Source organism: Nerophis lumbriciformis, linkage group LG12, assembly GCF_033978685.3.
Source record: "Nerophis lumbriciformis linkage group LG12, RoL_Nlum_v2.1, whole genome shotgun sequence".
NCBI classification, from domain to species: Eukaryota; Metazoa; Chordata; class Actinopteri; order Syngnathiformes; family Syngnathidae; genus Nerophis; species Nerophis lumbriciformis.
In genome coordinates, this window is record NC_084559.2 from 30,016,274 (window position 1) to 30,039,439 (window position 23,166).

The 23,166-nt window shown below is 41.1% G+C and overlaps 1 protein-coding gene across 5 annotated transcripts in view; it reads left to right on the top strand.

Annotated features, from left to right (window-relative positions):
* The first annotated feature begins 1,215 nt into the window (after positions 1-1,215).
* Positions 1,216-23,166, top strand: part of ebf2 (EBF transcription factor 2) — a 121,334-nt gene continuing 99,383 nt past the window's right edge. For 3 of the 5 annotated variants that reach the window (XM_061986304.1, XM_061986306.1, XM_061986308.1), the window contains exons 1-5: positions 1,216-1,767; positions 3,450-3,606; positions 4,850-4,913; positions 12,648-12,703; positions 12,822-12,895. In XM_061986304.1, the coding sequence (XP_061842288.1) occupies positions 1,634-1,767; positions 3,450-3,606; positions 4,850-4,913; positions 12,648-12,703; positions 12,822-12,895 (485 nt within the window). In that variant the 5' untranslated portion in view covers positions 1,216-1,633. The remainder of the gene's footprint in view (positions 1,768-3,449; positions 3,607-4,849; positions 4,914-12,647; positions 12,704-12,821; positions 12,896-23,166) is intronic. The other 2 variants (XM_061986305.1, XM_061986307.1) reach the window with 1 other exon arrangement.

The following is a 23,166-nucleotide window of genomic DNA, read 5'->3' on the forward strand; positions in this document are numbered from 1 at the left end:
TGAAAATGTGTGGCGCATTATGAAGCCTAAAATACCACAACGGAGACCCCCGGACTGTTGAACAACTTAAGCTGTACATCAAGCAAGAATGGGAAAGAATTCCACCTGAGAAGCTTAAAAAATGTGTCTCCTCAGTTCCCAAACGTTTACTGAGTGTTGTTAAAAGAAAAGGTGATGTAACACAGTGGTGAACATGCCCTTTCCCAACTACTTTGGCACGTGTTGCAGCCATGAAATTCTAAGTTAATTATTATTTGCAAAAAAAAAATAAAGTTTATGAGTTTGAAACAGGGTTTGTATATAGCGCTTAATCACAAGTGTCTCAAAGGGCTGCACAAGTCACAACGACATCAGGGCAAGGAAAAACTCAACCCAAATGCAACCAAATTTAGTGATTGCATGATGTGCAACCCATTTTTTAGTAGTAAACCGTGAAGGAATGCAATAAGTGTGTGCAGACTTTGGAGTGACGTGCAGCTGCCAATCACGTCAGATGGGCCGTGTGCAGGGGACACGACAAGGTGGTCGGGGTTAGAGTGGAGAGACTCCCCGATACGGCTTTCATAACTGGGAGGTGCGTGGGTGTGTGTGGGGGGGGACATCTGACTTTGTCCCGCGCTGGCAGCAGATGGTGGGCTGAGGCGGGACCTCAATGTGGGGGAGATTTACACTCATTGTCCCGGCCACTGAGACAATAGTCTCGTGGGTAAAGGGGGAAGTCACCAGGGCTGGGCAAAACTTTGCGTTTATAGCAACAAAAAAACAAAAAAATGGGAGAAAAAGTGGTATTTTAGGGGTGATGCTATTTTATTATACGAAAAATACATGAATTACGCGCTTAACGCCTAGAGCGCATTGGACGTGTTTTACGCATGGCGCACTGGGCTGGGTATAAAAAGATCAATAAAAATGCTATACTTTATACTTACAATCAATGTAACAAACAACATTTTGTGAGCTTTAATGTAATAGTTTTGCATTTACGCGCCTCTAAAGTGGGGTAGCTTCACGCCCGCGCCTTCAAAGTGATTTTGAGCGTTAAAAGTTGTCCACGCCGAGTGGATGCTGAACCTGGCTCCGGTCCAAAAAAAGGGGGGGGGGGGGGGGGGGCACTTTACACCAATGAGCATCCATCGCAACAATCGGTCCCCCATATGGCAGCGAGGCCCCTCCTCCTCCACGCTCCATCCTCATTCATACTCCAAGACAGCGGTTCAGTCTGCAAGCCTCCTGGCCCTCGGACCAACTACTCTTTTGACACAAACCAAAAAAAAACAAAAAAACGTGCACATAAAATTGTGCACATTTGCAGGATTGACGAGTTGCATCCACCGAGCAGGTGATTACCGGCGCTCCACTTGGACCATGATTAGGAACAGTGAGAGGATCTATTTATCTACTTCTCACATCTAAACGCAAGTGTGGGAGGATTTTCCTTTAAAGACACGCGCTAAAACATCACACTTCAGCTGCAATTTCACTCTAAAAGCTCTTTTTTTAAAAAAAATTTTTGGTCTTGTTGCGCCCTGGAGTTAGGAGCGCAGCGTCTTTTTTTGGAGGGGTGGTTGTTTGCTGAAGAGCTTTTTTTTGTTGACTTTCAAAAAGTGCACTCACAACTCAGGACAGGGCTTAAATGTTTGGGATCCAGGAGCATTTGATGCGAGAAGTGAGCGGATTAAAAGAGAGAAGTCTTGGGGAGGAGATGGATCCAGTCCGCTCCTGGGTGCGGAACGTCGGGGTGGTGGATGCCAACGTCGCTGCGCAAAGGTACTTTACTGTACACTATACATAAATACATACAAATATATTAATATACACGTATATTAATATATATATATATATATTTATATATATATGTGTGTGTGTGTATATATGTGTAAACAAACAACTGTAATTTATACTGCATGTTTTATCACTTATATGTCTAAATGTAATTTTTGTCTTTTATAAGGGCTGATGAAAACTTGCTACAAAAAAGACTTTTATCTGATTTAAAATCTCGCAAAACCAAATAAACAACACGAAGAATACAAACATGTTTAAAAGTAATGACAATTAATTTTAATATGCGGGAAGAAAAGCTTTATTGACACAAGTAACAGGGATAAAGCCTATAAAGTTCAACTGACAAATTGAAATATAAGTGAAAAGTTACCAAAACACGACTGTCAATCAAGTTCCTCCACTGTTAAAAAACAGCTGACTTTTAAACTTTGACCATTATTTCTTTAAATTACATTTATGGCTACCTACAATACTTGATAGATTTCGATTTATATATATATATATATATCGTGTGTGTGTATGTATATGTTATATGTTATAGGCTCATATCTTAGAAATGATGTTCACAAAGTGTTTTAAAAGTTCAAACCAGAAACGCTGGACAGCTGCACTCAAAATACAACGCACATGTCCTCCAAGAAAGTAAATTAAAACATATTTATTTAAATGCATAACACATTCAAAAAATTGTGTATTTGTGTTTCAATTGGCTGTGATTAAAAATAAAAATAGATTATTTTCATCTAGTTTAAAAAGAACTGTATTTAGGTAACAATTGGCAGCATTGATTTAATATTTGTCAGAAATTAAGTGACTTCTTCAAGTTGTTATGTATACTGTATATTTTAGGAAGATGGTCCAACATTTTGGGGAAGATGCAATGTTATTCTGTAATTGATGTATAGATATTTTTTAAACAATGCTTAAAAAGCTGATTTCTATCGAGGTATTTTTAATAAGGCCATAAAGTTGAGAATAACTGTTTATTTGAATAAGTAAACTGTAAAGTTCAAATTTGAATGACAATAAAAAGGAAGTCTAAATTAGTCTAAAAAGTCTAAAGTATATGTTTAAATTATATCATTTAATTTTTAACAATATTTATTGACCTTTTTTGGGGGGTGATTTGTTATTTGTTTAATTTTCTAACCAAGCTTGGATCAGGTACTTGTTGAAAATAATATACATTTTTCTTTTTATCGTAAAAAAATAATATTAATAAATAATGAACAGAAATGGACCACATGCTGGTTGAAAGTAATATATTTTTAACTTATTTTTTGGTGTTTATTTTATTTCTAACAGGAGTAGATAATATACTTTGTGAAAATAATATTATTGGCTATTTTTTTTAGGTTTTTAACAGAAACAGATCACATGCTTGTTGAAGAAAATAATTTGTATTTACCTGAATTTTTTTGTGATTATTTTCTTTTTAACATACATTTATCACATAATAATAATATTAATTGGCCTTATTTCTTTCTAGGTGTATTTTTATTTATTTATTTTTTTTTTTTTTTACAAATATGGATCACGTTTGTTTAAATTTATATAATTAAGCAACCTCTTTTTTTTTCTTCTTTTAAACAAAAATGGATCATGTGACTAAAGGCTGTAATGGGTCAGCGTGGATTGCACTAAACATGTGTTGTTGCCTGCAGTGGAGTTGCCCTCTCCAGAGCCCACTTTGAGAAGCAGCCGCCTTCCAATCTCCGCAAGTCCAACTTCTTCCACTTTGTCCTGGCACTCTACGACCGACACGGGCAGCCTGTGGAAGTGGAGAGGACGTCCTTTGTGGACTTTGTGGAACACGACAAGGTGTGTTTAGAGCTCGGTCTCTGTCACTTTCAGTTGGACACATTCAGTAACAAGATACTGGGGAATATTCCGTCCAAAGAAACCAGTTGCTCCTCTTGATCTTCAGATGGAACAGCTGACGGCTTCATGTTTACACTAACTGAAGCCTCAGTGAGCTGATGATGTGGGATTGAAAAAGAATATCTAATGACTAATTAGCAGCTTGCCTCATTAGCAGTGTGTGTGTGTGTGGTGGGGCTGCGGGTGATGAAGGACCACTACTTAAAAAAAAAAAAAATTGCAAATGATTCCCACTCCTGTTAGAGAGCTAATCATCAAAGTGTCATCTTAAAAGACAACTATGTGGCAACGAGAGACAAATTCCTGGAGTTGGACGGTGGCCTCGAGTCTCTTGTTGACGGACAGGTGGGACTTCTGTTTTCTCAAGATCTTGTCAAGTCAGGTTTACTGAGAATGTCACAGGCAAAAGTGTGTGTGAGGGTGTTAATGCCAGGGTGGAAAGCTGTCAGTGGGTGCCAGTGGGTTCATTTTCTGCATGGTTACCCTGGCATCTGTTTTGGCTTTGTAATTATGCAAAGGTACCGCGATGGCATATGACAAAATAAACAGCCCCTTGTTTAGACGGATGAAACCTTCAACATTGGACATCGTCATGTCTAAAATTGGAACTTCCCTATACTTCCCCAACTTGTCTTCATGCATCTTAATTTCTTTTGGTCTTCTTCATTTTCTTTTCCCCAGTTGCCTTCTTGTTCTTCTCCCCTTGCTCTCATCTCGGAGATGCCTCCTGGGTTATTGGACCAGAGAGCATTCCTTTGAGACCACTTAGAAAGACCAGTAGAGATAGAAGAAGAGAACGAGAGGGGGGGTTAAGAGACAGGAGGAGGAAGTAGGGTGATAGCGCAAAGGAAGTTTTTTCGTCAAGGTCGACCGCTTACTACTTGTAGCTCTCCTAACCTGTAGTTGCATACCACCACTGCACCCGAGCTCGGGACTTCTCATAGGCTTTCTTAGAAGACCTGCGGTTCAAGTGTTGAGCTTCCAACAACGAGACTTCTCATCCTGGAGAAGATCCGACAGCAGGATTTGCAGAGATTGGCTTTGTGTACCAACGTGTAGTAGTAGTGATGGTTGGGGTTTGTCAGTGTCCCTAACGTGCTTAACTGCATGCTCTGTGCTGTGTGTGTGTGTGTGTGTGTGTGTGTGTGTGTGTGTGTGTGTGTGTTTGCGCTGTGTTTCCAAGGAGCAGACGGGAGAAAAGACCAACAACGGCACTCACTACAAGCTCCAGCTCCTCTATAGCAATGGTAAGAAGAAGTCGATGCTTTCACTTGGATCAGTTTGCACATTCATAAAAAAAGTTGGAGGTCCATTTCTATCCCTCAAAAATCCAATGACTTCAATATGATACATAATGTTGTATAACCTCCTAAGAACCAGCATCCTCTGCATTGGTTATTTGGGATGTTTTAGTGCTGTCAAAGGATAATTAAAAAAAAAAATCAGAGTAATCACGCTTTTGAATTTGGATTGATCATGATTAATCACAGGTTACTTAAAAAAGCATTCGATGATTTTCAGCCACTTCAACTATTGCCTTACCAGCTGGTCTCAGGCTGGTCAGAGTTTTAAAAAAAACCCATTGGAAATCTTGTACAAACAAGCAATTAAGGTTATGGATAAAAAACCTAGGCACTATCATCACTGTGCCATTCTAAAAATAAAAAAAATACAGTATTTTAAACTGGGACAGTCTTCACACATTTGCAGACTTAAAAGTGACCTATAAAGTATTGCATGAATTGGCTCCAGATCCTCTGGCAGAGTTCAGCAGCCAAAGAAACAGCCGTGAGCGTGTCACTCCAGGCTCTGTCAGAGGTGACTGTTGTATTCCTCTGCGCAGGAGCACTTTCAGTAAGTCGGCCTGGTCAGTAAGGAGCGCAAATGTGTGGAACTCAGTACCTGAAGAGGTTAAACTGGTCACAACTAAGGCCTTCACAAAAAACATTAAATGTGGCTTATCAACGCCTACAGCTGCCAGCACTCTAAGATAAATGTTATGTTATGATGTTGTATTTAATTCTTTATCATATTGTATATGTATTGTGTGCTTTTTTTCTTTTCTCTCTCTTTCTTTTCTTTTTCTTTTAAATTGTAATTTTACTGCATTTTTTACATCATGGCCAGGGGACTACAGATGAAAACTAGCCTTCTGGCTAATTCTGGCTTTTTTAAACATGTGTAGTAGTACCTGTCTCAGTGGCCTTGTGGTTAGAGTGTCTGCCCTGAGATCGGTAGGTCGTGAGTTCAAACCCCGGCCGAGTCATACCAAAGACTATAAAAATGGGACCCATTTACCTCCCTGTTTGGCACTCAGCATCAAGGTTTGGAATTGGGGGTTAAATCACCAAAATGATTCCCGGGCGCGGCCAGCGCTGCTGCTCACTGCTCCCCTCACCTCCCAGGTGGTGAGGGTGATGGGTCAAATGCAGAGGATAATTTTACCACACCTAGTGTGTGTGTGACAATCATTGGCACTTTAACTTTTAACTTTAGTTTTATGAAATTGCATTGTCCCCTTTGAAATAAACTAATCTAATCTAATCTAAACCCCAATATTTGGACACAACCGCAATTTTATTGTCAAAATGTCAGTCAGGAGCATTTTTTAAACGTGTTACCTGAATGTGCTGCATTTATTTGCTCAAAACGTTTTTTTTCTAAAGTCCAGTCAAGATGTATTCCGGAGTAATATTTGCCAGTAAGCACACCAGTTGGAGCCCCCTCACTCATCGTATGCAATGACCTGATTACTGATCGTATAACAACTCTGGCCGCCTTTTAGGCAATCATCCTTGGTAAAGGTGAATAAGCATGTGCGGACAAATAAAAATTACATTTCCATCCATTTTAGATCGAAGGTCCCTTAATATACATATATACCTAATTAACACAATCATTTTTGTGACTAATCACATGAGTTAATTCGTTATTTTTGATTGCTCTATTTTTTTTTATAACAGTGAACCCCATAAGATCCAACCAAAACATCTGGTTTTACTCACTAGCATTATCTTACAGCTAGAGATCGACATAACTTTGAACAATGCTAAGAAAAAGTAGTGGGCGATATTCATTGAATTAAAGAAATAAATAACCAAAAACCCTCACAGAGCGTGTAGCTCGCTAACTTGGCAAAGCGGTTGGAGCGTATCACTGCTAGTCTGAAGCAGAATTAATCTATAACGCAAGTTAAAAGTATTATTACATTACCATAGTTGTGTGAAGTACATTCTATTGCATTGTTTTTCATACAAAGCCCTTACCAACAAGTCTGTTTTTCTTTTTAAAAGGTATGTTACATGTTAAAATTGTGCTGTTTTGGGGAGCCAAGCACCAATTAAATTGATTACAACTCATTTCAAATGCCAGAGTTGATTTGAGATACAAGTGTTTTAAGTGAAGAGCTCCATCACAGAACCAATTTAGCTCATAAGTTGAGGTACTTACTGTAGTTTCTTTCATTTTGAACAAGCTTAACAAAGCTACAATAAAGAACATCGCAGGTTTATGCGAGCGCTATTCAGCTTGTACGTAAAAGAGTAAGAAGTGGCAGAGCTTGTACATTTCCCGAGTTTAATTATATATATATATATATATATATATATATATATATATATATATATATATATATATACTTACTATTATTTTTCTCATAGGGAAGTAAAAAACAGTGTCATAGTAGGGTTCATCAAGTTGGTTGAAGAAATAGACTAAATAGATTCTCACCGGCTTTGAAAGTAAACAGGTTTTTAAAAAGAGAGTAATATTTTATCTGAGTTTTTAAATTAGTCTGCTCGTTGATGATTTGTTTGGTTTTATTTTATGCAGTTATATTTATATGGTAATTATTTTTCTGTGACTGTAAATGGTTTGCTTGTTTTCTTATTGATGCTTTTATTTTTTATTATTCATCCATCCATCCATCCATTTTCTACCGCTTATTCCCTTTGGGGTCGCGGGGGGCGCTGGAGCCTATTATCATTTTTTTTTCTGTATTGTGTAGTTATAATTATATGCTTTTACTTGTAATTGTATTGAATTGTGGACCCCAGGAAGACTAGTGGGTTGTTGAGGCAACCAGCTAATGGGGATCCTTCATGAAAACCAAATCAAAAATCAAGATAATTAGTAAACATTGACACTGTATATCCATCCATCCATTTTCTACCGCTTGTCCCTCTTGGGGTCGCGGGGGATGCTGGAGCCTATCCCAACACAGATAGACAGACAACATTCACACTCACATTCACACACTAGGGCCAATTTAGTGCCGCCAATCAACCTATCCCCAGGTGCATGTCTTTGGAGGTGGGAGGAAGCCGGAGTACCCGGAGGGAACCCACGCAGTCACGGGGAGAACATGCAAACTCAAAGTCAATCAATCAAAGTTGATTTATATAGCCCTAAATCACAAGTGTCTCAAAGGGCTGCACAAGCCACAACAACATCCCACACCAGGGCAAGAAAATACTCCACCTAATGGGATACAATGAGAAACCTTGAGAAACTCCACACAGAAAGACCCAGAGCCCGGGGATCGAACCCAATACCTTTGTATTGTGAGGCACACAAACTAACCCCTGTTTCACCGTGCTGCCGACACTATATAGTAAACAAATATTAGTAAAAAGTACATTTGATTGACAGTAAATGATATCAGGCACTTTGGTTTTCGTAGAATTCCGGATACATGATATGTGGGGACTGTGGTTCTCAGCAATGTTCTTCTTCCATGTATCCTGTGAACACCATATGCTTATACTGCAGCTCATAGCTTGTTTGACTCATTGCTCAAACCGGTCCATTGTTTTACTCCGTAAAAAAAACTGCTGAACTAGCTAAATGCAGGTCGCAGCTATGTTCAGTCATTTTTTAAGTAAGGGCACAGAAACCGTCCATTTATGGGTACCACCCCAGCAACAAACAACCGCAACCCCAAAGGTACAATAACCTTCTTCTGCTTCGACTAATCACACGGTCATCTCTAAGGAAGCACATGTTGACACCCCACAACCCTGAGATCAAAAATCAATCCGACACCCCTCGATTGTAATTCCCACATCACATCAGGGATACACAGAGAGATGTAGTTCCCATGAGCAACGGCGGCCTCTACTCTGCCATCGCAGTGGCACCCATGGGAGAGAAGATAAAAGACATGTTCTCCAGCAACCCTCTTATACACTCCACACACACACACACACACACACACACACACACACACACACACACACACACACACACACACACACACACACACATGCATTGCTTCCATAGAAGCACACCAACAACACTTCCTCTTTATCCCTTTCCCTATGCAATATCAAAGGCCTTTCAATGGAGACTTTGATGAGAGGGAACACTTTTTAAAAAAGCACTAGTCTCCAACCTCCTGATATAAAACCAATACATTTCACTTTGTTTTAATCTCTGGTGTGATTTACTGTTGAGTTTTTTTACGCAAGTCAAGAGTTGAGAGTGTGTTTGCGATTAAGTGAAGCGGCCAAACTGGTTATTGTTGTTGTAGCTTTTAGTGTGAATACTGTAGCTTATTTGCAGGGCTATTCAATTTGAGTGCCAGATGCCAAATCCGGCCCCCAAGTTCGGTTCAAAACTTGGGATACAAACATTTTTGCAAATAATTCCTAAAAACACTTGCGTTCTCCTCTTTTATAGAAGAACTTGGACCACTGTAAACACATTAGGCAGTTCCTTGTATTTACATTTGACCTTGTAAGCAAATATAGAACATTGGGGTTCAAACATACCTGAGGTGTTCCTCAAGGCACCCCTTTAAGACTTCTCATTTTTGGCAGTTACAATGTGCAGCACGGTGGTGGTAGGGTTAGTGCATGTGCCTCACAATACGAAGGTCATGGCTTCAATTCTGGGTTCGGAATTTTTCTGTGTTGACTTTGCATGTTCTCCCCGTGACTGCGTGGGTTCCCTCCGGGTACTCCGGCTTCCTCCCACCTCCAAAAACATGCACCTGGGGATAGGTTGATTGGCAACACTAAATTGGCCCTAGTGTGTGGATGTTAAAGGGGAACATTATCACCAAACCTATGTAAGCGTCAATATATACCTTGATGTTGCAGAAAAAAGACCATATATTTTTTTAACCGATTTCCGAACTCTAAATGGGTGAATTTTGGCGAATTAAACGCCTTTCTATTATTCGCTCTCGGAGCGATGACGTCACAACGTGACGTCACATCGGGAAGCAATCCGCCATTTTCTCAAACTCATTACAAACACCGAGTCAAATCAGCTCTGTTATTTTCCGTTTTTTTCGACTGTTTTCCGTACCTTGGAGACATCATGCCTCGTCGGTGTGTTGTCGAAGGGTGTAACAACACGAACAGGGACAGATTCAAGTTGCACCAGTGGCCCAAAGATGCGAAAGTGGCAAGAAATTGGACGTTTGTTCCGCACACTTTACCGACGAAAGCTATGCTACGACAGAGATGGCAAGAATGTGTGGATATCCTGCGACAGAGAACAGCTTTCAGGAAAAGAGAGCGGATGAGGGTATGTCTACAGAATATATTAATTGATGAAAACTGGGCTTTCTGCACTCTCAAAGTGCATGTTGTTGCCAAATGTATTTCATATGCTGTAAACCTAGTTCATAGTTGTTAGTTTCCTTTAATGCCAAACAAACACATACCAATCGTTGGTTAGAAGGCGATCGCCAAATTCGTCCTCGCTTCCTCCCGTGTCGCTGGCTGTCGTGTCGTTTTCGTCGGTTTCGCTTGCATACGGTTCAAACCGATATGGCTCAATAGCTTCAGTTTCTTCTTCAATTTCGTTTTCGCAACCTGCCTCCACATTACAACCATCCGTTTCAATACATGCGTGATCTGTTGAATCGCTTAAGCCGCTGAAATCCGAGCTAATGTCGCTATAGCTTGCTGTTCTATGCGCCATGTTTGTTTGTATTGGCATCACTGTGTGACGTCACAGGAAAATGGACGGGTGTATATAACAATGGTTAAAATCAGGCACTTTGAAGCTTTTTTTAGGGATATTGCGTGATGGGTAAAATTTTGAAAAAAACTTCGAAAAATAAAATAAGCCACTGGGAACTGATTTTTAATGGTTTTAACCCTTCTGAAATTGTGATAATGTTCCCCTTTAAAGTTAAAGTACCAATGATTGTCACAGTGTGAATGTTGTCCGTCTATCTGTGTTGGCCCTGCGATGAGGCGGCGACTTGTCCAGGGTGCACCCGTGTGCAGCTGGGATAGGCTCCAGCACCCCTGCGACCCCGAACGGGACAAGCGGTAGAAAATGGATAGATGGATGGATTTATGTAACTAAGGTGTTGCAGTCAGTAGTCATTTGTTTAACATCTTTAGTTATACTTGTGGTGTTCCTCAAGGTTCCAGTTTAGGTCCTCTCTTTTTCATCATTTGCGGTGTTCCTCTGGTGGCCCCCAGTTGAAATTAAACTTGTGAGAGACTCACATTTTTGTAGCATATTCTTGAAATGTTGTCGTTAGAATAATTGTTAACTATTTTTTTTTTTTTTGTTGCAAAAGGCCCCTAAAAACAGCAGAGCGCTTCTTTAACTCTGACCAAACAAATAGATTAAAATCCAGTTTCTACTGTGGAGGACGCTGGTTCTCCAGAATATACAAAATAAGACTTACCGGTATAGTGAAGGTAGAAATCCGGCCTTCGGGTCCTTAGCTTTCTAGAAATGTGGCTCACAAAACAATTTAGTTGAACATCCCTGCTCTGTAGTCCCCAACTCAAGTCATGAGCGTATAGTTGATAAATTGTAAGAGAGCTGTTGTAAATTCTGTCCTCAAACAGAACACGACCAATAATCATCAAACATCAAATAACTCTCAATCCCCAAAGAAACTATCAAAAATAAAATATGAGGTGCATGCCAATCGTATTTCTCCATGTTGCCTGGATGGAGTTCAATGTTGTGTTTTTTTAACTAGAATATGAGGAGATGGGGTTGGGAGGGGGGTAAAGATTTATATCATAAATCTTTTATTTTCTGACTATCCCCAGTGCGTTGCAGTTTTTATCAACTGGCTGGAAAGACTTGAAGGGTAGAAGTTGTATATCACTGCTCGGGTTAACCGAATAAGCCTTAATTTATTATTATTATCTGAGCAAAATCAACATGTTTGCGCATAGTGAACTGGATTCCCCCTCTGACTTTCCACTTAATTACATTTCCGATGAAAACGTTGTTTGTTTTTCATTATTTTGGGAAATAATTCATCTCGAAAAGGACATGTTTAAAATGAGTTGTGTTTTGTGTGTGTGTGTGTGTGTGCTAATTCTCTAAATTATTGTTGTGGCGATTACATGTTGTCTTAAACCAGGGGTGTCAAACATACGGCCCGCGGTTTGCTCAGTATAAAAATGAGCCAACATTTTTGAATGAAAGAAACTGCTGTTCTACATGTGTCCACTAGATGTCGCAATAGCAATTCTTTGTATCTTTGTAGATTATGCTACATATGTAAAAAAAACAAAAAAACACATGATGTTAATGCACCAGTCGAGGAAAATGAGCAAACTACATAAATAACATCCTGTAATTTGATTTTGATATTATTTTTTCATCTTGATAGATTGAAAATTAACACTAATGAATTGACTGACGAACATTATCAGATACAGTAATTTATTCAGAAAGTATAAATAACGGCAAATAAAGATAGAATACTATTAACCGCAAAATGTAAGTGTAAAAAAAACAAACCCAACAACATTATGATTTGTACATTTTCAGAATGCGCTTGTTCTATTTTTAAACAAAAAAACAACAATCTGAAGTTGTCTTTATTTTTAAGTTATCGTGCCGTGATTTTACCAGTCCGGCCCACTTGGGAGTAGATTTTTCTTCATGTGGCCCCCGATCTAAAATGAGTTTGACACCCCTGTCATAAATGGTTGTCATATAATTTTTCACCAAGTATCATCGTCTTTTGTTGGTATTCTCTGCAGGGGTTCGCACAGAGCAGGATCTTTATGCACGACTCATCGACTCAGTCACAAAACAGGTAAGTGACTATAATTTCTTCCTGGAATTCAACAACTTTCAAGGAAACAGCATGCTTGAATGTTGTTTTTTTTTACATGAAACTGACATTTTTTGTTGCCTATTCCCCCTTCTTGCAGCCCATAGCGTATGAAGGACAAAACAAGAATCCAGAAATGTGTAGAGTTCTGCTCACACATGAGGTCATGTGCAGGTGGGTGCTATTTACAATCTAACACACACACGCACACACGCACACACGCACACACGCACACACACGCACACACTTTCTTGTATTTGTTACCTTCTTGAGATCTCCGAAAAATGCCTACCTCTAGTATTATGATAAAAGTCGTAATTTTACTCAACGCAAGTCAAAATTTTACAAGAAAAGCTGAACATTTGTGCAATATTATGATAAAAGCTGGAATTTTACTCAATAACAATCACAATTTTACAAGAAAAGCTTAAAATGTTGGCAATTTTATGAAAAGAGTCGACAAAAATCACAATTTTATAAGAAAACTAACATTTTGGCAATACTATAATAATAATCGGAATTATACTTGGCAAAATTATGACAAAAGTCAGCTGTTCACCTGGCGGGTTTTTTCGGGGATGAATAGGGAAGTCCTTCTTTAGCTGCCGTCGTGTTTTATCATATATTGCTGCCTTTGCACATTAAATCAACAAAAAAATCCTGACTTTGGAGCAATGTTCACGGACTCTAGTATTTGGCTCTCTATCAGATGCAATGGTTTTCCGTATTAGGACCATGATTTCGGTCCTAACTTGTCCTCATATGGGAGGTACTTTTCCTTGATATCGCAAGAAGGGTAGCAATACAAGAACACACACACACACACAGTTTATAGCCTATGGAAACTAAACTAAACTGTGTATGGGTTAATGGCGGCCCTAAACACTATCAAAAGCACTGACCTACATTTACTTAAATTCTTGTATTTGTTCCATGAAATGACATTAATTATTCCAGTTTATTATCTTCATTTCATCGTGTGTCTCTTGGTTATGGCTATGATTTATTCATGTTTAACAAGATACATGAAGGAACTTCACATGTCTATATTTGCACGATTCAACATGACCGAAAAGCTTATATTTACAGTAATCCTACCCTTTCTTTTTTTAGTCATAGCATAACTTGTATATATTTATATAAAGTTCACTTTGTGTGTAAAAAGTGCTGAAAAAAACTATTCAAATACATCTCAAAAATCAGACTAAATATATATACTGGTCTGAAAATATTGAATTATTGCACAATTTATAATTAATCCGTGTATGTACATAAAGTAATAAATGATTGGTGATAATCTTCGCTGTACTGTTTCCAGTATATGGATTTAAGATTTTTTTGTCCAATCAGATTTCACCTTCTGTGTGTTGCCAAGTCAATTATTAGTGCAGGCCTCATGTCACTTAAACTGTTTGAGAAATGTACATTTTTTCTCTAACCAACCAGATTTGAGATTGGCTTACAGGGCCAGCTAGCAAGCGTACAATAACGTTAACAATTTTTCTTTGATTAGTGAATCCAAGCAAAACTGTTTGATAAACGGAATAGTCTATAACATTTTATTTATATACCATCCTCATTGTTGTTGAGTAGGATGTATTGTATATATTTGTTTGTTTTTGTGGTGTTATTACACAAGTACTAATCCTAAACTGCTCCAGATCATGTTGCATTCAGAGTTGTCTGAACCCTTTGTCACCGAAACGTTGCATTTACACTCGGTGAGCACTGAATTTACAGGCAGCTTGAACAAGTACTTGCCTAAAATGATGCATACCTTCGCCAAAGTTGGCATTAAAGTAAACTTTTATGCCAGGAAAGTGGCAAACAAGCAATGTTCATGACATGTTGCACCATTCCGAAGAATCCTTGTCACTTAAAGAATCATCTATCCGGTATTGAATGCAAAAAACAAAAACAAAACTAGAGCTGTCAAACTTAACGGATCCTCGTGATTATTCTGAATACATTGACAGCAGCGCAGAATGACTCGAAAAACTTTTATTTCACTATCATGCTTTTTAGAGTCTCTAATGTAGATTAAAAATGAATGAATTCAAAATTGTGAATAACCAAATTTAATCCACCTCAACCTTGTGATTGATCTGCAAATTCTAATCATTTGACAGCCCCAAAAAACACAAAATATACTTTTAGTTTTTAGTAGGGCTGTCAAAAATAACAAGTTAACTCATGTGTTTGATCACTAAGAAATCAATTATGTATACACGCAGATTAATCACACAATTTATTTTGACTGTACATGCTCTTTTAAATTAACCGCGAATGGTTACGTGAAAGGTGGTACGGGTTGTTATAGGGTCAGTGATCAGGACAATGCATACGCAACTGCAAAGACGAGTGAGAAGACGGGCAAAAGTTTACTTCAAAATACACCCTGACTGGATTTAGATAAAACTTTGACATTCTGACAATAAAAATGCATTTGTGTCAAAATATATCAACCTGTGATTAATCATCCAAATTCAAAAGTATGATTAATAGAGGTGTGTGATTTTGGAATGAATCACAATTCTTATTTGTATTGATTCTTAAATCCTTACAAAAAATTGATGATAATAATAATATACAGGTAAAAGCCAGTAAATTAGAATATTTTGAAAAACTTGATTTATTTCAGTAATTGCATTCAAAAGGTGTAACTTGTACATTATATTTATCCATTGCACACAGACTGATGCATTCAAATGTTTATTTCATTTAATTTTGATGATTTGAAGTGGCAACAAATGAAAATCCAAAATTCCGTGTGTCACAAAATTAGAATATTACTTAAGGCTAATACAAAAAAGGGATTTTTAGAAATGTTGGCCAACTGAAAAGTATGAAAATGAAAAATATGAGCATGTACAATACTCAATACTTGGTTGGAGCTCCTTTTGCCTCAATTACTGCGTTAATGCGGCGTGGCATGGAGTCGATGAGTTTCTGGCACTGCTCAGGTGTTATGAGAGCCCAGGTTGCTCTGATAGTGGCCTTCAACTCTTCTGCGTTTTTGGGTCTGGCATTCTGCATCTTCCTTTTCACAATACCCCACAGATTTTCTATGGGGCTAAGGTCAGGGGAGTTGGCGGGCCAATTTAGAACAGAAATACCATGGTCCGTAAACCAGGCACGGGTAGATTTTGCGCTGTGTGCAGGCGCCAAGTCCTGTTGGAACTTGAAATCTCCATCTCCATAGAGCAGGTCAGCAGCAGGAAGCATGAAGTGCTCTAAAACTTGCTGGTAGACGGCTGCGTTGACCCTGGATCTCAGGAAACAGAGTGGACCGACACCAGCAGATGACATGGCACCCCAAACCATCACCCAACCATGCAAATTTTGCATTTCCTTTGGAAATCAAGGTCCCAGAGTCAGGAGGAAGACAGGAGAGGCACAGGATCCACGTTGCCTGAAGTCTAGTGTAAAGTTTCCACCATCAGTGATGGTTTGGTGTGCCATGTCATCTGCTGGTGTCGGTCCACTCTGTTTCCTGAGATCCAGGGTCAACGCAGCCGTCTACCAGCAAGTTTTAGAGCACTTCATGCTTCCTGCTGCTGACCTGCTCTATGGAGATGGAGATTTCAAGTTCCAACAGGACTTGGCGCCTGCACACAGCGCAAAATCTACCCGTGCCTGGTTTACGGACCATGGTATTTCTGTTCTAAATTGGCCTGCCAACTCCCCTGACCTTAGCCCCATAGAAAATCTGTAGGGTATTGTGAAAAGGAAGATGCAGAATGCCAGACCCAAAAACGCAGAAGAGTTGAAGGCCACTATCAGAGCAACCTGGGCTCTCATAACACCTGAGCAGTGCCAGAAACTCATCGACTCCATGCCACGCCGCATTAACGCAGTAATTGAGGCAAAAGGAGCTCCAACCAAGTATTGAGTATTGTACATGCTCATATTTTTCATTTTCATACTTTTCAGTTGGCCAACATTTCTAAAAATCCCTTTTTTGTATTAGCCTTACACAATATTCAAATTTTGTGACACACGGAATTTTGGATTTTCATTTGTTGCCACTTCAAATCATCAAAATTAAATGAAATAAACATTTGAATGCATCAGTCTGTGTGCAATGAATAAATATAATGTACAAGTTACACCTTTTGAATGCAATTACTGAAATAAATCAAGTTTTTCAAAATATTCTAATTTACTGGCTTTTACCTGTATATATTATATTAATATTTAATATATAATATTATAATGTTATTATTATTATTATTATTATTATTATTATTATTATTATTATTATTATTGTTCTCCGTGGTAGAGGATTTTGTGTGTCCCAATGATCCTAAGAGCATATTCTATGCCCCTTGGTAGGGTCTCCCAAGACAAACAGGTCCTAGGTGAGGGATCAGACACAGACCAGCTCAAAGACCTTTATGAAAAACAGAAAACAAGGACTCAGATTTCCCTCGCCCGAACGCGGGTCACCGGGCCCCCCCTCTGGAGCCAGGGCCCGGCCGGGTACAGCTTACGGAGGCAACGTGGGTCCCCCCTCCAATGGGCTCACCACTCATAGGAGGGGTCATAGAGGTCGGGTGAAATGTGAGATGGACGGAAGCCGAAAGCAGGGCACTTGGCGGTCCGATCGTTGGCTACATAAGCTAGCTCTTGGGACGTGGAACGTCACCTGGCTAGGGGGGAAGGAGCCTGAGCTGGTGCTCGAGATGCAAAAGTTCCGGCTAGATATAGTCGGACTCACTTCGACGCACAGCAAGGGCTCTAGAACCAGTTCTCTCGAGAGGGGCTGGACTCTCTTCCACTCTGGCGTTGCACGCAGTGAGAGGCGACGAGCTGGGGTAGCAATTCTTGTTTCCCCCCGGCTCAAAGCCTGCACGTTGGAGGTCAACCCGGTAGACTGTTGTTTGTGCTTACGCACCAAACAGCAGCTAGGAGTACCCACCCTTTTTGGATTCCCTTGAGGGAGTACTGGAGAGTGCTCTCTCAGATGATTCCCTTGTTCTGTTGGGTGACTTCAACGTTCATATTGGAAACAACAGTGAAACCTGGAGAGGCGTGATAGGGAAGAATGGCCGCCCGGATCTGGACCTGAGTGGTATTTTGTTATTGGACTTTTGTGCTTGTCACAGATTGTCCATAACAAACACAATGTTCAAACATAAGGGTGTCCATATGTGCACTTGGCACCAGGACATCCTAGGCTGCAGTTCCATGATTGACTTTGTAGTTGTGTCATCGGATTTGCGGTCTCATGTTTTGGACACTCGGGTGAAGAGAGTGGCGGAGCTTTGAGTTGGCTCTGTTAGTGGGGAAGGATGCCGGACAGAACTGGCAGGCCCAAACGCATTGTGAGGATCTGCTGGGAACGTCAAGCAGAGTCTCCTGTCACAGAAAGTTTCAATTCCCACCTTAGGAAGAACTTTGAACATGTCACGAGGGAGGTGCTGGATATTGAGTGGACCATGTTCCATCCCTCTATTGCCAATTGGAGCTGTGGCCATAAATTGGTTGGTGCCTGTCGTGGCGGTAATTCTAGAACCCTGATGCCCTCAAGCTGAAGAAAGAGTCCTATCCGGTCCTTTTGGCTCATGGGACTCTGGAGGCAGCGGACAGGTACCGACAGGCCAAGCAATGCGCGGATCCGGCGGTCGCGAAGGCAAAAACTCTTGGACATGGGAGAAGTTCGGGGACGCCATGGAAAATGACTTCCGGACGCCTTCGAAGCGATTCTGAACCACCATCCTCCATCTCAGGAGGGGGAAGCAGTGGACTGTCAACACCGTGTATGGTGAGGATGGTGTGCTGCTGACCTCGACTGCGGATGTTGTCGATCGGTAGAGGGAATACTTCAATGACCTCCTCAATCCCACCTACATGTCTTCCTATGAGGAAGCAGTGCCTGGGGAATCTGTGGTGGGCTTTCCTATTTCTGGGGATGAGGTTGCCGCGGTAGTTTAAAAGCTCCTCTGTGAGATTCGCTCGGTGTTCCTCAAGGCTCTGGATGCTGTGGGGCTGTCTTGGTTGACAAGACTCTGCAATATTTCGTGGACATCAGGGGCGGTACCTCTGGATTGGCAAACTGGGGTGGTGGTTCCTTTCTTTAAGAAGGGGAACCGAAGGGTGTGTTCCAACTATTGTGGGATCACAACCCACAGCCTCCCCGGTAAGGTCTATTCAGATGTACTGGAAAGGAGGCTACGCCAGATAGTCGAACCTCAAATTGAGGAGGAGCAGTGTGGTTTTCGTCCTGGTCGTGGAACTGTGGACCAGCTCTATACCCTCGGCAGGGTCCTTGAGGGTGCATGGGAGTTTGCCTAACCAGTCTACATGTGCTTTGTGGACTTGGAGAAGGCATTTGACCGTGTCCCTCGGGAAGTCCTATGGGGAGTGCTCAGAGAGTATGGGGTATTGAACTGTCTGATTGTCGCGGTCCGCTCTCTGTTGTTCTGCATTGCCGGCAGTAAGTCATACCCGTTTTCAGTGAGGGTTGGACTCCGCCAAGGCTGCCCTTTGTCACCGATTCTGTTCACAACTTTTATGGACAGAATGTCTAGGTGCAGTCAAGGCGTTGAGGGGATCTGGTTTGGTGGCTGCAGGATTAGGTCTCTGCTTTTTGCAGATGATGTGGTCCTGATGGCTTCATTTGGCCGGGATCTTCAGCTCTCACTGGATCGGTTCGCAGCCGAGTGTGAAGCGACTGGGATGAGAATCAGCACATCCAAGTCCGAGTCCATGGTTCTCGCCCGGAAAAGGGTTGAGTTCCGGGTTGGGGAAGAGATCTTGCCCCAAGTGGAGGAGTTCAAGTACCTCAGAGTCTTGTTCACGAGTGAGGGAAGAGTGGATCGTGAGATCGACAGGCGGATCGATCCGTTGTGGTAAAGAAGGGGAGGTGTTAAGAGCACGTCCGACCGGTAGGAGGTCAAGGGGAAGACCAGGACACTTTGGAAAGACTATGTCTCCCGGCTGGGAACACCTTGGGATCCTCCGGGAGGAGCTGGACGAAGGGGCTGGGTAGAGGGAAGTCTGGGCTTCTCTGCTTAGGCTGCTGCCCCCGCGACCAGACCTTGGATAAACGGAAGAAGATTGATGGATGGATGGATGGATGGATGGGTGGATTATTATTTTTAATCTGTCCTATCCAACCACTAAGTCAAATCATGTTGTTGATGTAAATCCCTATATTTGCTGTACAGATTTACTTTAGAATAGAGAAGTGTTGGATACTTCTCTTGTTGCCTTATTTGTATTTGACGTTATTAAATGTTTGGGCAGCATTTTATCAATTAAAAACACATTTATTTTAATTAATATATACATTTATCAGAGCTGTTATCTATTTTATCGAGAATTGTAGTTAATCATACAACTAGCACCCAATGTTATTAAAAAACTATAGATTTTGAATCGAGATTCGAATTGAATCGAAACGTGTGGTGCCCAAAGATACACAGCCCTCGTGATTAATCTTATTGAAAATAAGCACTGGTTTTTAATAATTCTTGATCAAACGTGTTGAAACAGGAAGTAAGCAGATATTAACAGTAAATGAACAAGTAGATTAATAATTCATTTTCTACCACTTGTCCTTAATAATGTTGACAAAATAATAGAATGATAAGTGACACAATATGTTACTGCATACGTCAGTAGACTAATTAGGAGCTTCTGCCTGTTTACTTACGACTAAAAGACAAGTTGTCTAGTATGTTCACTATTTTATTCAAGGACTTAACTTGCAATAAGAAACATATGTTTAATGTACCCTAAGATTTTTTGTTAAAATAAAGCCAATAATGCAATTTTTTTGTGGTCCCCCTTTTTTTTTTTAGAAAAGTACCGAAAAGTATCGAAATAATTTTAGTACCGGTACCAAAATATTGGTATCTTGACAACACTAGTTATGACATAACAAAAATAACTTTGTTCCTAACTCTGTGATCAGGGAAACCACGAAAGACAGACTATGTGTACGGCAATCACTTTTTGAAACGTCCAACTTGTAAAGTTAAAAGCTCCAACTTTCTCCATTGCAACAGTGGCTTTTGTACGGAGCCCCTATGGAGGGGAAAAAATACTTTAGCGAGATGTCGCAAAAGGTTTTTTCCTAGGTCGGTGAACCGGAAGTAAAACATACACAGTGACGGTGAACCGAAAGTGAAACAGACAAAGCGATGGAGGAGCCTACCCATCATCCGTGGGAGAAGTTTATTGATTTCTATTTTAGTATTGGCCGAACATATAAAGACATCAAATCGTATTATGGTCCCACAACAGAGCACAGGCATGCTCCCGCTCCTCCATCGCTGTGTCTGTTTTACTTCCGGTTCACTGACATAGGAAAAAAAACTTTTGCGAGATCTTGCAAAACTTTTGCAAAAGTATTGCTAGGGGCGGCATAGCTCGGTTGAGGGTTCCAGGTTCGATCCCCGCTTCTGTCGTTGTGTCCTTGGGCAAGACACTTTACCCACCTGCTCCCAGTGCCACCCACACTGGTTTAAATGTAACTTAGATATTGGGTTTCACTATGTAAAGCGCTTTGAGTCACTAGAGAAAAGCGCTATATAAATATAATTCGCACATTCACAAACTTCCATGTCCCTTTTGGGCAGGGGTCGGCAACCCGCGGCTCTTTAGCGCCGCCCTAGTGGCTCTCTGGAGCTTTTTCCAAAAATGTATGAAAAATGGAAAAAGATGAGGGGAAAAAAATATATTTTTGTTTTAATATGGTTTCTGTAGGAGGACAAACATGACACACACTTCCCTAATTGTTACCAAGCACACTGTTTATATTAAACATGCTTCACTGATTCGAGTATTTGGCGAGCGCCGTTTTGTCCTACTAATTTTGGCGGTCCTTGAACTCACCATAGTTTGTTTACATGTATAACTTTCTCCGACTTTCTAGGACGTGTTTTATGCCACTTCTTTTTCTGTCTCATTTTGTCCACCAAACTTTTAAGGATGTGCATGAAAGGTGAGTTTTGTTGATGTTATTGACTTGTGTGGAGTGCTAATCAGACATATTTGGTCACTGCATGACTGCAAGCTAATCGATGCTAACAGGCTATTTAGGCTAGCTATATGTATATATTGCATCATTATGCTTCATTTGTAGCTATATTTGAGGTCATTTAGTTTCATTTAAGTCCTCTTAATTCCACGACACACTATCTGTATGTAATATGGCTTTTAATTTTTTGCGGCTCCAGACAGATTTGTTTTTGTATTTTTGGTCCAATATGGCTCTTTCAACATTTTGGGTTGCCGACCCCTGCTTTAGGGGCTCCGTACTTTTGAGGTCTCATAAACTCCCCATCCAAAGCAACTATTAAGTAACACGTCGCCAACCATAGTTGTGCAGAGATACGACAGCTGACATAACCAGAAGCGCCAAAGTGGACTGTCATTACATTTCCTTCATCAAATTGACACTCGGGGAATGAGCGGAGACAGCCTGTTTCAACTTTGTTTGGCGTGTGATGACGGACACATTCAGCAGATGTAGCTGTCATAAGTGACTGTGAAGACCTCGTCAGCTACGTGGGCGCCAAAATAACCATGTGGTCTATTAAGGTAAATTGGTAAATAGGTTTGGGAAGGGGCAGCACGGTGATAGAGGGGTTAGTGCGTCTGCCTCACAATACGAAGGTCCTGAGCAGTCCTGGGTTCAATCCCGGGCTCTGGATCTTTCTGTGTGGAGTTTGCATGTTCTCCCCGTGACTGTGTGGGTTCCCTCCGGGTACTCCGGCTTCCTCCCACCTCCAAAGACATGCACCTGGGGATAGGTTGATTGGCAACACTAAATTGGCCCTAGTGTGTGAATGTGAGTGTGAATGTTGTCTGTCTATCTGTGTTGGCCCTGTGATGAGGTGGCGACTTGTCCAGGGTGTAACCCGCCTTCTGCCCGATTGTAGCTGAGATAGGCTCCAGCACCCCCCGCGACCCCGAAGGGATTAAGCGGTAGAAAATGGATGGATGGAAAGTTTGGGAAGGAAGAGGTAGAGGTGCAATAAGTGGGCCGGTGACCCAGAGTTGGGGAGCAGCAGCAGCAGCAGGGTAAAGATGGAGGCGGGTGTCGGGCCTATAAGATGGAGTGGGCTCTGCCATTGTGTAGCCAGCAGATGCCCGAATGTGACTCACAGCTGGCTAATAACAGAGCCGGAGAGGCAGAGGGCAAGCGTCACAGCTGGGGAGTGAGGCCGTCTGACAGGGGGGGCAGGGCAGGGCCAAGCTGGGACACGAGAGGGTGAGGCGAGGTGTAGGGGTGGCAGATGGTTAGGGGTGGGGGCACTTTTGTTATGCAGTGAAGGGGACTTTGGGGGGGTGGGGGGTAGCCAGCAGGACTGCTGACGAATGGTGTGGGTGTGTGTGTGTGTGTGCGTGTTGGGGGGGTGAATTTGATTTCGAAATCAATGTGACAGATTGCCTGGCTGCCTTTTCACTTTTGAATGGTCTCTCACTGTTTG